The sequence below is a fragment of the Penaeus chinensis genome, chromosome 31, assembly GCF_019202785.1.
Source record: "Penaeus chinensis breed Huanghai No. 1 chromosome 31, ASM1920278v2, whole genome shotgun sequence".
NCBI classification, from domain to species: Eukaryota; Metazoa; Arthropoda; class Malacostraca; order Decapoda; family Penaeidae; genus Penaeus; species Penaeus chinensis.
Genome location: NC_061849.1, coordinates 9,547,441 through 9,564,827, shown reverse-complemented (window position 1 = coordinate 9,564,827; position 17,387 = coordinate 9,547,441). Strand labels below are relative to the sequence as shown.

General features: G+C 39.4%; 1 protein-coding gene across 1 annotated transcript in view; it reads left to right on the top strand.

The window, feature by feature from the left end:
• The window catches only part of LOC125041763 (survival of motor neuron-related-splicing factor 30-like), a 9,239-nt gene extending 988 nt beyond the window's left edge, over positions 1 to 8,251 (top strand). The window contains exons 2-6 of the mRNA XM_047637024.1: positions 2,998 to 3,103; positions 3,255 to 3,375; positions 3,618 to 3,785; positions 4,053 to 4,188; positions 6,905 to 8,251. Of these exons, the coding sequence (XP_047492980.1) occupies positions 2,998 to 3,103; positions 3,255 to 3,375; positions 3,618 to 3,785; positions 4,053 to 4,188; positions 6,905 to 7,051 (678 nt within the window). The 3' untranslated portion in view covers positions 7,052 to 8,251. The remainder of the gene's footprint in view (positions 1 to 2,997; positions 3,104 to 3,254; positions 3,376 to 3,617; positions 3,786 to 4,052; positions 4,189 to 6,904) is intronic.
• Positions 8,252 to 17,387: the final 9,136 nt, after the last annotated feature.

Genomic DNA, 17,387 nt, shown 5'->3' with positions numbered 1-17,387 from the left:
TATATACCATGGTGTCAAATTAGGTTGGATGTTGGGTTAGGACGTTTTGTTTAACAACCATGGGGGTCCAGTTTTACCCCCATAATTTCCCTGATATACTTCATGCCCTATCAAATCAAGATTGTTGATGGAGAAGGTGATCCTATCTCCTCAATGATTCATTTGCACAAGGAATAATGCCTAGAATCATTGAAAGCAGTGGATTTCATGCAGAAAAATATCAAAATTGTTTCGAAAGTAACCCACTACCATCTTCTACATATTGACCTAATAGTGTCTTCCTTTTGAAACTGAAGTATATCAAGGAAAGAATGGGATAAAACAGGCTGAAACTGAATGTATACAGAAAAAAAGGAAAAAAGGAAAATGCTGAAACTATACAGACACTTCCACCATCTTTGAAAGCCTGTGGGCCAATGTGACAGCTTTTGAAAAACTACGGGCATCCAACCAATCTTTTGATAAAATATATGTCTGTAATGCCACTTTAAGCCCCTTGTGTGCCCCTGGACCCCTGTTGTCATTGGACAAAATATCCTAACTGAGCATCCAAGATAACCAAACACTGTGGCCTATATATATTCCCTAGCCAAAGGGCTCTCCCCCCTGGACTCCCACGATAGTATATGCGCCTAGTCAGGGCTATGTCCTCTGGACCCCCTTAATAATATATATTCCTAGACAGGGGTCTCTGCCCCCAGGACCCCCTGTGGTGTTCCATTTACACAATATGCGGTTGATATGATATATGATCCTGATAATTTGCTTGGTGAAAACCACATACCTTTATACAGCAAGATCATCCTTTTTTTATGTTCTGTTGATTGTCTGAAATTGTAATCACTCTTGTTGACATTTGAGACTCTTAATAAGCTCAGATATCAAACTGGGATGCTTGCTACTGTATATTCCTTCTTCATTGCCAATATATAGGCTTAAGAATAATCCAGAATTGTCATAACACTGAAAACAAAATATTTCTTACGAGTGTTTATCAAAGATTGGTATTCCAAAGCTTTCAAAAGACCTTGTCATGGAAAAGTGGATGCTGAGGAAGTATAACAACATTAAAAGAACACATTAAAAGCACAAATGGGGAAAAGCAGACACTGATAATTACCAAAATATCCTTTTGATGAATGTGTAGTAATACATGAAATACTTGACATATCACAGTAATGGGTTATGCGGTCAGTGTAGAATTCATCCTCACAATGTAAACAGACGAGTGACCCAGCTTAAATTGGGCGATCTTTACACATAGCACTTTTGGGAAGCATTTGCACATATATTGCATTAGAAGAACTGTCTTGGTTTGTACCCTTCTATCACTTCACATGAGTTTTATTACCCAAACTTTGCCACTACCTCCAACTCCATTTCCTCTGCATATCACTGCTCAGAGACTAAGTCCACAACACCCTTACATAGCCAGAGTTCTCTATATCACATTTTCAGTAAGATGGCAAGAACTGCTAATAAAGGGGGGGGGGGGTGGCTTGCTCCCCTTTCTAGGAAATAAATAGAAGGTAAGGTAGGAAAGATTAGGTTTGGATTTTCGGGTTTGCTTGAAACTCTGGTTTTGGGACTTAGTCTCGTGAGGGTGTGTTGCTCTTGGTAACAAATACCAATTTTGCAATTTCCAATTTTTTTTTCAAATATATTTTGGGATAATATGCAGTCAGAAGTAGTTGTGGAATTGAGGGGGAAACCTGATCTGATATGATAGAATCGTACAAACCAGGATAACGTTCTTATGGGAATATATGTGAAGTTACCTATTTGTGCAAATGCCTTGCAAAGGTCCTATACATAAGAAAACAGAAAATTGACCAATCTTTTATTGTCACTCAACATGTTTACATTGCAAAGATAAAAGTATCACATAGTGACTGTGCCTGATTTCCCAATTCCTTGATTTTTTGGAAAAATGTGTTTTTCTCTCTAATGTTATTAATATAATATACTGTTATTATTCTTATTGATATTATTATTATTAAGATATTAAAATATTAATAACATTAAAGACAGAGACCTTAGTCCTTGGTAAGTGCTGCAGAGAATGTTTCATTTACAGCACTGCATTGATTCCAGATATCTAAGGCCATCAAGTTTCCCATAGGTCAAAAAAAAAAAAAAAAAAAAAAAGATACTAAACATTTCAGGCAGTTGACAAAATCTAAGAAAAGTTCATTATTTTTACTATACAAAGGTATGTGGTTTTCAATGAGCAAATTATATGTAGGAGCAAAGGTATTCTGTAATTCGTCCTAAGAAAAATGTTGAGTTTGTGTTAGCTGCAGTGAAACTGTATGTTCTGTTGTTTACTGGGGAGGCCCAGGGGGCAGAGCACCCTGGCTAGGGATTATATGGCTAGAGTATATATTATGAATGACATAGGGGTCCAGAGGGAGGCAGTTAGGTTGAATATATGGTTAGGATGTATTGTTAATGACCATGGGCGCCAGTGGGTGGAGCCCTTACTAGGGATTATATGGCTAGAGTGTTTATAGATAACAATTGGATATATAATTCACTAGAACGTATCTGCATCTGTAGACCCATCAGATTTGGAGTCAGTGGACTCCTTTTCATATCTACCAACCAAATGTAGCCAGAAATTCAATAATAATAAAAAAAAAGGATCTGGATTTTGCTTATGCAGCAAATGCCACGGATTTTGGGAAAGGACAATAAATATCCATCATTACAATACATTCTGGTTTCATGCTCTCTTTTTTTCAAGAAATATTAAAAAACGTTTTTAATGCGATGGATGACACTTATACCTGTACCGGCATTTCACTTGAATCATATCAGATTACAGCGTTACAGCAAATGCTTAAACTTGAAAACTGGTAATTTCTAATTCATCTCAGGATTACCAGCCTTTGCTCCACCCATAAAGAAAACTACCACAAGATTTTCCAGAAATACTGTTTCTATGGTATATATTATATTAGGGAATATTTATTTGAATTTTTACTTAAATTCTAGGTCGAGGCAGCGTTGACCTCAGACTCAAACAATGCGGAGCTGCTGAAACTCAAAGGAGACTTGCAGGAGGTTATCACACTCACCAGAAATCTAATTGATGCGCAAGGTAAGGGCATTTCCCCATATAACTACTACTTTTTAACTGCATAGGCTTTTGGCAAAGTTTTGTTTGAGCATTTTTTCAGTACTAGATAAAAATTCATGTACATGGTACTTCTCATAGGAAACAAATAATATGGTATATCTTTAACTTACAGCCAACTCTGCAACAACAAATGCAGGGCAGAGTACGGAAGAACCTGTCACTACCTCAGGAACTGTCAAAGCATGGAAGGTTGGGGATAAGTGCCTGGCTGTCTGGTCAGAAGACTCCCAGTGGTAAGTTTAGGTGTAATGTTTACTCTTAGGGGTAAAGTAACTAGCAAAATGTAGGGAATTTAGGGAAAAGAAATAATGGTTATATCAGTACAAGTAGTAGTAGTGTTTTCTAGGATGCATTAGCCTTGTTTTACCAGAAGTTTGGAAAAGAGAAATTAATTGGAAAGTTGTGAATATACTATATGTTTAAATAATTATTAATGTAATCTAGAAATGTTTATTTATAATTGTTTGTATTGCAGGTACGATGCAGTTATTGATGCCATAACAGATGATGGCCTTGTAGCTGTCAGTTTCGAGGGCTATGGAAATTCAGATGTAACTAAGCTATCATTACTGAAGGAAAGAATCCCAGGGGAGAGCAGAGGTCAACACAAGCCTGGTGCCTCAGCAGAACTAGATAAGAATAAGTATGAAGTCACATTGTGGCATGTAACTTTGATGATAATGTGAAGTGAGGAGCAGCATTCATTTCTGAATATAAATACTTATTGTTTTTTTATAGTTTTCTTGTGATTTTGAATCTGCTTTATTAATGCTCACTTTCCAAATCTATTGGAATAAAAAATTTAAATGATTTTCTTTTGGGTATTAGAAAAATATAGCATCCCCTCACTTTAGTACACTGTCTCCAAATGTGAAATTCACTTATAACAAAAAATTAAACACATTCACAGAAGAAAGCTGATGGAAGCCCAGCGTCAGCAGGCTAAAAAGAGGAAGCAGAAGAAGCATGATCGTCAAAAAATGATAGAGGAGGCACATGAGGCAGATAAGGCCAAGTGGCAAGCATTTTCAACCAAAGTTAGAGGGGTAAGCCAAGGATAATTTGTGTTGTTAAAATGCGTTGATGAGGGAGTCAGGAAAAAATTGATTGGTTGTCCCACAGAATATTGGACAAGAATGGTCAGTGGTAGTGTGTGAGGGCAAGGTGACAAACAATTTGAGATGTTTGATAAGGTTTTTTGTTATTCAGTTAAAAGTGGGTAGGTCAATAAATTTGATTTACCTAGTGCTATGTGTCAGTTCAGTACAGTAACTGAAACAGAAAAACATATCAAAAGGTGCAGCTTGGTAATAGAATTAATATCAGAGAATAAGTATATAAGATTACATTGGTCTATTTACTATTTACCGTCTAAAAGTACAATTTGTAGATGTTATTCATTGATACATTTGCAATGCTATAGATGTTAAACCTATCTTCTTCCTTTTTTTTGGGGGGGGAGTCTATATGGGGATTTGGTAGGATGCCAAATGATATTTTGCTCATGACACAATAAGTGCTCCTTTCAGTTAACTTCTGTTAGGCAATTCCACACCCATAATCTTAACCCATTGGATCCAATTGTGTCATGGCAATCACTGACCAAAAATCCAGGCATTAGGCTTACATGAACAGCATGTAGGCCGGGCGCACACAAAAGTGTGTGTAGTGACTAGACTCTATGCTTCCTATTTGCAATGTTATTTCCCCTTCTTACACACAAGCATTTTTAGCTTTTTTGCCATTTTCCAATGTCTATATTTTCCTTTTTATTTGCATTATCCAGATGGTAATTGACTGTTTTCTTTCTTTCCATATCATCTCCCTAGATAGTCTACAACTCAGTGCAAATTTTTTTTTTTTTTTTACCTATTGGTGACAGGGTGTAGAAAACTAAAAAAAAAAAAAAACTCTACGCTCTGGCGAACTACGGCAACGCGCCGACTTTGAGCGCGTGAGTTCGGTACATCAAGCTGAATCACTGCCTCGTTGCGCTTTGGCGCGTCGTGGCGGCGGACAGCCACACGCCACATTTCGAGCGGTTTGTTATGACGCCTATAGGTGTGACCCGTCGGGAAGGGGTTAAACACGGTTATTTGTGTCATTAAATTTTTTTTCTTTGTAATATTCAATTTTCTGAATATTGTGTTGCCAGTCAAGGTGCCAGGATTATAATGCTGAGCATGGAAATGGCGTCCTCAATGGAGCCAGTGCTCTTCTAGTCATGGCTCATGGACATCACATTCCACACTCAAAATCAACAAATGACTCTAATCAATCTCTCAAGAGGTTTGTGTACTCGTGCAAGGTCTTTCCTGTCACCCTGACCTTCAGCAGAGACGCTTACAATGGCAAGTTCATGTCACCTGGCCTGCAGCCAGAATTTCCTGTGACGGCATGTTCACGTCACCCACCCCTCAAGCCAGATTTTTTCATGACATGTCACCCGGATCGAAAGGGTTAATTACAGCCCTTGGTCACAAAGCAAGTACCAAAGGTTTCTAGTTTGAGGTCAGGCCTGTAAGGATTTTACAGCTGTTGACTCATTGGATAGAGGATGTATACTGAACTACATTGTGTCCTTAGAAGCATTTTTAAGCTTAAGCTTTATTAAGTGGAGAAAGATAAGAAAGAAAGGGAGAAACATTTATAGCTGGGAAAAAAATCAATTAAAAAAAATAGTGATTATGATAAAGATGTCTGTACCCGAGTTAACATTTTGTGTTGATGACTTTCTCTTTAATCCATTTGATCTAGGTGACTTACTGCCCACAGTGGCTCAAAATCCAGGCATTAGGTTCTTGAGTGATGACTCTCCTGGATATGTGGCTTGAAGGCCTGGACCACAAGAACATTTGTGTATGGTGTCAAGACTCTGTCTACCCTTTGCAATGTTATTAGCAATGTTATTAGCATTTTTTGCTATTTCACAAGGTCTATATCTGTCATTTAACCCCTTGATGTTGGGTGAAGAAAACAAAAACAAAAAAAAAACTCTACGTTCTGGAGATCAGTGGCAACATGCCGACTTTGAGCGTGGGAGTTTGGTACATCAAGCCGAATCACCAGCTCAAGCGCACGCCACAGATCGAGCGGTTTGTTTTGACGCCTCAGGGCATGATCTGTCAGGAAGGGGTTAATATGCTGTATCGAGATAGTAATAGACTGTATTTCATGCACAGACTCCATTTCGTCTCTATAGGTAGTCTATAACTCTGTGTAATAACAATAACAATAAATAACATTTTGTTTAAGTATTTTTTTTTATTGTAATATTCAATTTTCTGTAATACACCACGCATTGCTCATCACAGCAGGCGGGAATATGATCCTGAGCATGGAAATAGTGTCCTCCCTGGAGCCAGTGCTCTTCCAGTCATTACTCACTGGTCATACATTCCATACTCAATTATCAATGGAAATAATGCAAGAGGCCCTTCCTAAATGCCTTCTGAGACCAGTCACTACCAAGAGCCTTGTGCACTCGTGTAATGTTATTATCATTACCCTGGCCTTCAACCAAAATTCTTATGAGGACATAATCCTCTCATCCTAGCCTTCAACCAAATTTTTTCATGATGGCATATTTATGTCACCTGGTCCTCATCTAAATTTTTCATGATGTGATGTTTGTGTTACCTGGATCGAATGGGTTAATGTTGAAATTAGACAAGACTTCTGTTTACAATGTCATAGGTAATAAGGCAAGGTACAGTAAGGAATAATAGGATAATTCTGGTATTAATTTATATTTATTTTCAGACAAAAAAATTGAAGGGAGTCACCAAAAAGTCGATATTTGCCACTCCGGATGCAGCAAATGGAAGAGTTGGTATTGGCACTTGTGGCATTGGCGGCAAGCCCATGACGGAATACACTCATGCAGAAAAGTGGCGAAAAGGGACATAGTGACTGAACAGCCAACAAGAAGCTAGGATTGCGTAAGCTAAGAAGCAAATATAATTAAGGAATATTATTTATAGTGACAGTGGACAGCAATGAACCATGTGCAGGCCATTGTATGTGGCACATTGTAGTGAATGATTTTAATACATATTGTGGTGATGTGACATGGAATATTATCAGACTGCTACAGCTTGTCAAGCTTACCATGTTCAGTGATGGAAAAAACTTGTGCAAATAATTTTCTCTCAAAATTTAAGAAAATAGAACTTTTGAAGTACATCTCTTTCATTTAGCTTACATAGAAAAAAACAAAACAAAACAAAATAAACCTGGTTATAAACCTCTGTGCAAGCTATTGTGTATGCCACTTGAAAAGAACTGTATTAATTCTTCTTTGGCATCATAAGTGATAATGTTGATAAAGATAATGTTACAAGTTGATAATATCATCAGGAAATCTTATCGAACATAACAATATATGTACATTTTTTCATATTTTTTTTCATTACTACTTTTTGAGAGTCCTAGTTCACCCATTAGAATTCATTTGAGAGACACTCGTCTTCTTGTAATGCTAAAGAAGGAAGCCATCCTGTGTAGCATGTCCTGTTAATGAACTCTGAACCCTTGGATTATTTTTTTTTATTTTTTTTTTGTCACAATTAGTCTCAGGTTTTTTAAAAGTTTTTTTGTCCCTGGAGGGTGAGAGTAACTCATGCTTTGTCAGTAGAGGTGTTTTCCTAGTATACCCACAAGAAATGAATTGTGGGTTTTTATTTTTTAATACTATCATTATGATTATTTATTGTCATCATTATTTTTAAATGAATTTATAGTTGAATGTGTTTAGTATTTGTTCACATCTGTAAAACTATCAATTATATTGCTGCAAAGGTGAGAGATTCAAAATGTTTAGTGTGTGCTTTACTGTGGATTGTGAATGTGTAAAAAAAAATTACAGTATAAAAGCATTTCCATTAATGATACTCCTTTTTGAGGAAACCTGTCCCATTAAAATAAATAAATAATTGGATGTAAATTACTATCTCCCAAAGTAGATAATGATGTCAAAAAAGATAACAATAGATGTGTAAGTCATGTGATGCAATATATTTTTATGTTTATAATGTCCTCCAATTTATAATGACATAGGTTTGAATACTGGCAATCATGAATAATCTTGAATAAATGTATGAAGCTAAAGTTTTGTTTTTAAGTAGAATCTGAATAATAGCAATGATATTTGGGATAATGGTTACTGGTTAAAACAAATGAGTGTGCTAGACATCAAAGCCATTTTGCTCTATGGTAAAGTATATTATTGAAAAGAGTTAGGAATGAGTTAAAGATTAGGATAATGTTAGAGGCTGAACAATATTAGAGGGTATTAAGGTAGTGAAAAGGGTAGAGATGGGGTGTAGTTTAACAATTTTGCTCCACATGGTTTAAAAGATTTGCATTACTCATGGTAACTTTGAATGTGTCACCCTGAATCTCTCTTATCTAATGCTCATGCACTCGCTCTCACTCAAGTTGAAAGGAGAGATTCGATGAAGCCTAAAGTTCATTTCATAGTAAACTCTCTCTCCTTCTCCTGGATAAGGGTAGGACCACAGAGGAAACTGTGATGTAGACTCTGCCAATGATAGTCTCTCATTTTGGGTAGAGGATGGACGTAGTCCAGTTGATTTACGTGATTGGTGGGAAGAGGGATAGTGGATGGAGCTATAGAGTTTCTTGGGCAATATACGGAGTCTAAGAAATAAGAGCCAGAACAGAGTATGGGGACCACTCAGCAGCAACTAAAATAAAATGATGCCAACGTTGGCATCACAGTATATTCCACTGGTGCTTCATAACACTGAAACTGATATCACCATATAAAATGGGTTAACCCAGCCACTACAGATTTACATGTGCTTAGCCAGCAAGGAGTCTATCAGTAAGCCATAGTGACTGCTCCTTGGAATTGTGGGAAAATGTGTACTTCTTTCTAATGCTATTGATATCAATACTGTTATTCTTATTAATATTTAGATTATTAAAGTGTTCTAAAAATCTTGGTAATTTTAAAAACAATGAAATAATACAAAAGAAACTACAAAAATCAGGGAAAAGGGTAAACAGGTGAGCTGGGTAGGACTAATATCTGACTCCCTGGTGACTTTAGCGTTTGTAGAATCATCTATGTGTAAATACAATAAATGAAATTATATTACAGTGGGTATGGCATGTATTCTTGCCACCTGTGTCGGAGGGGTTAAGGGGACTGTCACTGTATTTTTTAGTCAAATATGTTAAAAAAAAAAAAAAAAAAAAAAAAAGGCAACACTGCCTTAGATTTTTATGGAATTTGTTAGGGAAATAATAAAAATAAAAACAAAGTGGCCTTTTTTGTTACCCCCCCATGCATACAGGGGGTAAGCAACATCACTATGTTGGTAGGCACATATAATGAAATAATTTTACGAATTTTTATGGTAAAATTACATTGAAATCATGTGTTCATAGAATCATCAGCATCTTTTTTATTGGCTTCTAATTTTGTAAATACTTATTAAATTTTTTTTCATTTATGTTACATTTTATAGAGTATACTATTTTTGGTACTGATGAAGTTTTTAGTTTTGTATATAATTTGGATAATATAATTTTTCTTGAAAATTTAAACTAATATTGGAACTAGTAAAAGGAATATAAAAAAAATCATAGGTACAACTTCTAGATAATAAATGAGGGAAACCACTGAATTTTTTTCTTTAATTTTCATCAATTCATTATGGGAGCAATTAGCCAACAACATGGTGCACAAAACAAAAAGAGGAATGTATTCTTTATTTCAGTTATTTATTTGCCAATTGAAACCAAACTCAAGACAACAAATTTTTGATAATACCAACCAGAAAAACAAAGTAAGAAAATCTAAGTCTCATATTAAGAGGACCCAGATTTGATGGTGGCAGTCCCCATTTAAAAATCAAGGAAAGGTTAGAATGGGAAGTTAAGGAAGCAGGGCAATTAGATCAAATGAAGGATATTTATATGTCTGATGAAGGAGCATAAGTTGTCAAAAGAAAAGGAGGGGATTGGGAGAGGATGTTCAACAGATTGGGGACTAAGGGAAGTGAGGAAAAGCCGAGGTACAGGTTACTCGTAAAGCAGGGACAGGATAGTATATGTGGGATTGAAAAAGGAACATTGCATGAGGAGCATAAAAGAGGAAAGTTTTGAAGTGAGGGTAGTAGTCAGAGGCTGGTTTATGTGAAAATCTGGGTTGGTGGGATGTGGACAAAGCAGTAGAGTGTGTTAATATATTTTGCCTGTTCATTGCCAAAGATCCCAATGTGGCTGGGTATCCAGCAAAAACTGAGTTTTGTGTTGTATGGCTAGATGGAATAGTTGGTCCTGTATCTTGCAGTTTTTGGAGTTGGTAAAAATTGTGAAGATGAGGAAAGTATGGGAAGGAAAGATTACAGCAAGACCAGTGCCGGTGGGGGATTTGGAACCATCTGTATAAATGTGAGTACTGGAGGAGTGGGTTGAGAATAAGAGTGAGAAAGACAGAAAGGGAGGGGGGTGTCTGATTTTGGTGTACCAGGGAAAACAGAAGAGATGTTATTGGAGGAACAAATATGGGAGGAAGGTATAAGCCAAGGCAGTTATTTATGGGTAGAAAAAAGTAGGGTTTGGAGTTGAGGAAAGGGGAATAGGAAAGAAGTGTATCTATACAGACAGAGAAATGAGTAGGTAGGCATGGAGAGGAGGTAAAGGTAGGAAGAAGAATCTGAAGAACAGTTAGTTTAAAGAGAGAAAATTAATGAAAATGTGCATAGCTTCAGAGAGAGTGAAGAACTAATGCCTGATTCAACAAATGGGTTCTCAACCGGAGATGAGTGGAAGGTTCCTTGGGCTAAGTGTAAACTGCAGTGGTGGGTAGATCAAGGTGAGCATGAAGGGGGAGTTGTGGATATTTTATTATCTGGATTTAGAATGGAATAAGGATTTGACTGGGAGATGGGGGAAGTAGGAGGTGGGAAGGTTGGGAAGATGTAAAGACACGGAGAGAGGAGTGGAGTGAAATTTGGTATTGGAGTAGGTTAATGGTTATTGGTTAGAAGAAATTTATGTGCTAGACATCAAAGGTCATATAGCATTATGATAAAGTATTGTGGCAAAAAGGCATAAGATTTTAGATGTCAAAGGTTGTAGAGGATAAGAATAGTAGTTAAAAGGGTATAGAGGGGGAGCAGATGAAGTATGGTGGAGATTTGTAAAATGGGATGGGGTTATAGGTATAGCATGATCAGATCAAATGGAAGGGAAAGTAACACTATATGAGGAAAAATACAAAATAGCTATTATGAAACAATCTTCTACTTCTACTTGTAGAAGGAGGAGAAGAATCCAGAAGATGAGATAAGGCAACAGGGGAAGGTGATGAAGTATCGGGAAGAATGTCAGGAGGGGAGGGATCTCCGGAGAAGGACATTGTTGTGATATAAGGGAGTCATTTGAACATCTAGGTCAGAGTGATAAGGATAATGGGGAGGGAATGGTGATGCAAATGGAGGAGAAGAGGATGGGGTGTTTTTTGATTGAGTGGGAGGAAGAGGGGTAGGGGGAACTTGAGGAGGAGGAGGATGGATATCGGCAAATACTTTGAATGTAAAGCAAATAGGAATAGAAGGATTAGAGGGTGAATGAGGAAGTGGAGCATTCTTTTGGTCATGTTTAGGAAGTTTTGGATGTCTTCAAGAGTTTCAAGGTTTTTTATGTGGACCCCCCAATCCCTTGCCTGTTGTTGTTAGGAGGTGAAGAGTGGGCCCCAGTACTGGGGAACTCCCTTCCCTTGGGACTCAGCCCTTGACTCAACTAATTTTGCATGGTCTTTTTTCCCCTCCTGCTTTTTCATTTCCGTCCCTTCCCCAACCGCTTCTACTATCCACTTCTTAAGGTGTGAGAGCCGTGCTGAAAGGATGAAAAGCTAACTTTGTGCCAGTCCTGAACAGCCTGAGGGAGCCATGGGCACGGTATTCCCATTTTAGTTGTCTAGCCCTTACCTCTCAAGGGGACCCTGAGGGGTGGACTATTTCTCTCCTCAACATACTCCAGGCTTACCATTGCCATTAGTGAAGATGTTACACCTTTATTAGGGGCAATGAGGCTTGCCCCTTCGTCAAATAGTCCTACCAATTCAAACTCTGCCGATTCCCCAACCCCAGGCTCTCCTTTGACCAAGGCTCTGAACACTGTAACTACTACCCCCCTCCTCAATGCCTACTAGTATATTGTCCACCCAAATCAACACTCAATCTCCAGGTGACATTCCTACTCTCCCAACAGGCTAAACTTCATCACCTCTACTCCCACAACCTTCTTCATCAACTATCCCATCCTTCCTTATTACTACTTTACAGCTTTATTGTCCACTTCTCCATAATACCCCCCTCAACACTACTCCCTCTTCCACATGCCCCCATCTTTACAAATATCTTAAATACCCTATTTAGCCTAGCCAGACGGGACACCTCCTACAGCTCCCTACTCTGACAACACTTCTCTTCCAGCAATGTCTCCAAAACCAAGTAGGCAAAGTTTCTTTCCACAGCCGACCTAATTGTTCCTGTCTCGTCACAGTAACATCTGAAATGCAAGCTATAGCATTACCAACTCTAACTGATCTCTCTGGTAAATCCATTCCCGCAAAACCTCATCCACCCCTTAATACTTGCACCGGAACTGTCCCTATCTATAACAAAAATTGGTCAGACTGTGAAGAAAACTTACTAGCCTGCCTCACAGACTATGATATGATATCAGTACAGTGCTACTCCATTCCCACTAACATTGCCAAAATTACTTTCCGTAGACATGACCTTCCCTATAATGTTTACGTTGGTGAAGAATCCCTCCCTGTCCGACCATATCAACCACTTCCCCATCAGTGCCAATATTGTTGGCATTTAGGACATCCTGCCAAACATTGCCGTTCCACAGCCAGATGCCCTCTATGTGCCCAACCTGGCCATACTCGATCAAACTGCTCTGCACATGTGCCAACTGTGGCGGCCCTAATAATGAATTTTATAGGGGCTGTCCCACCTACAAATTTGAGTCTGTGGGGGCAACTCTCAGATTCAGACCTGGACTCACTCTATGTGAAGCCAGACAGGAAGCACGTTGACAAGGTTTTTCTCTTACTCCCTACTCCAGGAATGTCTCTTGCTCTGCCCCTCCCCCTCCCTCCCAAGATGTCCCTATACCCTCCCCAATACCTATTCCTCCTACATCTTACTTCCCCACTTCTACCTCCTAACCTCCCCTGTTAAATTCTATTGCCATTCTAAATACAGACACTCCAATCTCTACTCCCTCACTACCCGAAGCAGACAGACTAAATGTTCCACCCCTTCTCCTACCACACAACTCACCTCCACCTGCCTTTGCCTTGTCTCTACTCTTCAGACACCAGTCTCCTCTTCCCCCCCTCATAAGAAAACCATTGTTTCACAAAACTCTCCAACCAACAGAAACTTTTGAAGATATTCAAAACTATCTACTTCAAGTCCCAAAGTGAAACCCAAACCACTTATCCACCCTTAAATTCCACAACTATGCTCTTCCCCAGATCCTCCACCTCCTGATACACCACCACCACCTCCCCCCCTCTCATTCCTTATCTCACCTCCTAGCTCCTTCCCCTTTGAATTCTCCAACACAGACTATAACCATTATCACTCATAGATATCAACTAAAGTATAGCTCTCCTACATTAGAATATTCACGGTTTGTTCTCACAGACCTGACATTTGTCATATCCTTTCTTATAACCCATCCATTATCTGCCTTCAAGAGACTTTTATCTCACACTTTCAGCTTTGACAACCTGTTCTCCTTCCTCAGATGCATACATAGCTTTCACTTGATCTAGCCCCTTTACCTAACCCAACCTTAACTCATTCACTCATCAACTCCTTTGGCCAGCTTTAACCTTTTCAATATTAATCTCGATAGATGACGTACAGCAACTAACCAATGACTCAATTACCCTTCACTACCCTTTCCTATACCTTCCTATAGTGCTACATGACTTTAGATGTCTAGCACATTTATTTTGCTTTTTTTATGCGGAGAAGAGGGAGTAGATATCCAAGGAGCAGAGGGAGAGGTGGATGTAAGAGAGGATGTGGTAGGAGACGATAGAATGGAATGTTTAGATTGTCTGGTGTGACAGGTAGAGAAGGAGGGGTAGGCACTGGGGAAGTGGTAGAGATTGGAGTATCTGGATTTAGACTGGAAAAGGAATCTGAGAGAGGGAGGAGAGATAGGATGGTTCAGGGCAGAGGGAAGAGATACTGGGGGAGATGCTGAGACTGCTTGAGAAGATGGGAGGGGAGCAGAGCGAAGTAGAGTTTGGGAGTAGGCAGAAAGAGAAAAACCTTGTTGGCATGCTCCTTGTCTGGCTTCATGTATAGTGAGGCCTAATTTGAATCTGAAAACTGCTACCTCAGATTTGAGCTCGTAGGTAGGGCAGTTCCTATGAAATACTTTATGGGAGCCACCACAATTGGCACACCTGCGTTACTAAGCAGAGCAATCTGAATGGTCATGACCAGTTTGGGCACATAGAGGGCAGCGGGCAGTGGAGTGACAGTGTGACATTTCAGACATTGACAAGGAAGAGGTCGATATGGTCGGACAGGGGAGGACACTCCACCAATATAAACTTCATGAGGGGTCTTGTGTATAGGACTTATGTTAGCCTCTCGGAGGAATAATGTAGAACTGGACTGCCACTGCATCATAGTCAACGAGGCATGTGAGCAAGTCATTTTCACAGTCTGACCAGCCCTTGTCACAGACACGACAATCAGTTGGAGAGACCCAATTGACGTGGATGGTAAGACTACAATCTATTGTCTTTACACATAGATGGTTCTACAAGTACTTAGTCACCAAGGAGTCAGTTATTAGTCTTACCTATCTCACCTGTTCACCCTTTTCCTTGATTTTTTTGAGAATTTCCTTTGTGTTATTTTATTGTATAACAAATATTTTAATAATGTTATAATCATAATATCAATAACAATGATAACATTGTCAATATTAGCAGTATTAGAAAGAAAAACACATTTTCCCAAAAATCAAGGAATGGGGAAATCAGGGGTTGGTCACTAGGGCCTACTGACAGACTCCTTACTGGCTGAGCACATGTGGAGCCATCTGTATGTAACAAAATTTACAAAAAAAAAACTACAGGGGACAAAACATAAACCTGTAGTCATTGGGAGGAGTGAGGTTCGCGATTAACCAAGGGACTACTGTTTCCATGGCTCCCAGAGGCCATTCATAACTGACACAAAGCCAGCCTTTCATCGTTTCAGCATGGCTCTAATACCTTAGGAAGTGGACAGAAGGGGATGAAGAAGAGAAGGAAAAGGAAAGGGGGAGAAGAAAAGACCATGCAAAATTAGTTTAGGCAAGGGCTGAGGTCCAAGGTAAGGGTGATGCCCTACATTGGGCCCCCAAGGCAGTCCTGGCAATATTGATGTAGGACTTCAGCAGCCGCTGGGGGAAATAGTGCAGCACTGTACCAATACTGTATTGTAGTCAATGTTGCTGGCAAGTAGGTTGTCTTTACAGTCTGACAAATCTTTGTCATAGACAGGGCAACCAGCCGGGGAAACAGTTCCAGTACATATATTACCCCTTACGGATGGGTCATGTGTACAGCTGTCATAACAAACCGCGTGGTCTGTGGTACGGCTCTATGCCTGGCGATGCGCTAGAGCACGTGGAGTGGGAAGTTCCGCTACATGTAGCAGACTCCCATGCCCAGTGGCTGGACATTGCCAGAAATTAATAGAGTTTCTGAAGCCCAGAGGTTTCTGATACCCGACAGCATTGGGTTAAGGTAGGAGTGGGTTTGGGCAGAAACCGTTTTACAGTGAGGTCAACCAGAGTAAATAGTACATGGGCTTCAGACTAATGTAACTCTGATGAGGTGTGAGTAATTAGGACAGCTGTGGAAGTAAACTTTGCCTAATTATTTTTGGAGGCATTATTGGAAGAGGAGGGTACTATTGGAGTAAGGGGCTCTTGGGAATCTCAAAAAATCAATCCCACTTGGCTGGGCTGAACGGAGTACTCAAAAGGTTTGTAAAAGTGGGTGAGGGTGTAGAGGGGTGAGGACAGAAGGAAGAGGGACTGGTATGGAGTAAGGTTGTGAAGAGTTGTAATAAGGGAGAAGGATGTAGGAAATGGAGACGAAAAATCTTAATTATTAGTCATAGTTGGCCTGAAATATGTGGGAGGATAAAAGGTCCACCCCTTAAGGTCTAGGCAATATACCAAGGGAATACTGAGCCCATGGCTTCCTGAGGCTGTGTATGATGGACAGAAGGTCTAGGGAAGATAAAGAAAAGGAAAGGGGAAGAAAAAAAGACCATGCAAAATGAGTTGATGGCTGAGGGCCAAGGTAGGGGAGATCCTTAGCCCCCCCCCCAAAAAAGAAAAGGCAAGGGAGGGAGGGGGGGATATTTGAGATAAGTATCTGGGTCGAGGGGAAGGTAGTTTGAGTGTGCCATCACAGGAAAATCTGGATGTTGGCCAGGTGACATGAACCTGCCATTGTGAGCATTGTGGCTGAAGGCTGAGGTGATGGAAAAGACTTGCCACGAGGGCAAACTTATTGGGAGGTTTATTTTACACATTTGGTGATTTCCCATCAATGTATGAGTGTGGAATGAAATGTCTGTGGGTGGTGCCTGGAAGGGTGCCAGCTCCATGGAGGATGCCACTTCCATGCTCAGCATCGTATTGCTGGCACTGTGAGGGGCAACGCAGGTTGTTTTACAGAAAATTGAATATTACCTTAAAAAAAAGTAACAGTTTTATTTTTCTTGTACCGAGTTATAGACTAGATCGTATATAATTGGAGTCTGTGCAAAGAAAAATAAAACTTACCATCTGGATAATGCAAAACAAATGGTAAATATGGACATTAGGAAATGGCTAAAATTCAAAAAATGCTTATGTGTAAAATGAGTATATAGTTTTGCAAATAGGCACAGAGTCTTGCCACCGCACATATGGTCATGTGCGCCTGGCCTATAAGCAGCCACCCAGCAAAGCGGCTGCTCACGTAAGCCTAATGCTTGGATTTTTGGTAATGTGACTGCTGTGACACAACTGGATCCAATGAGTTAACCCAATGCTACCGGGGAAAATGAATAAAAGATGGGGAAAATGCTGTGCTCATTTTTTAATTTTTTTGTGAAATGTCTCTGCACATAGATGATTCTGCTAGTACTTAGCCACAAAGGAGTTAATTATAGAC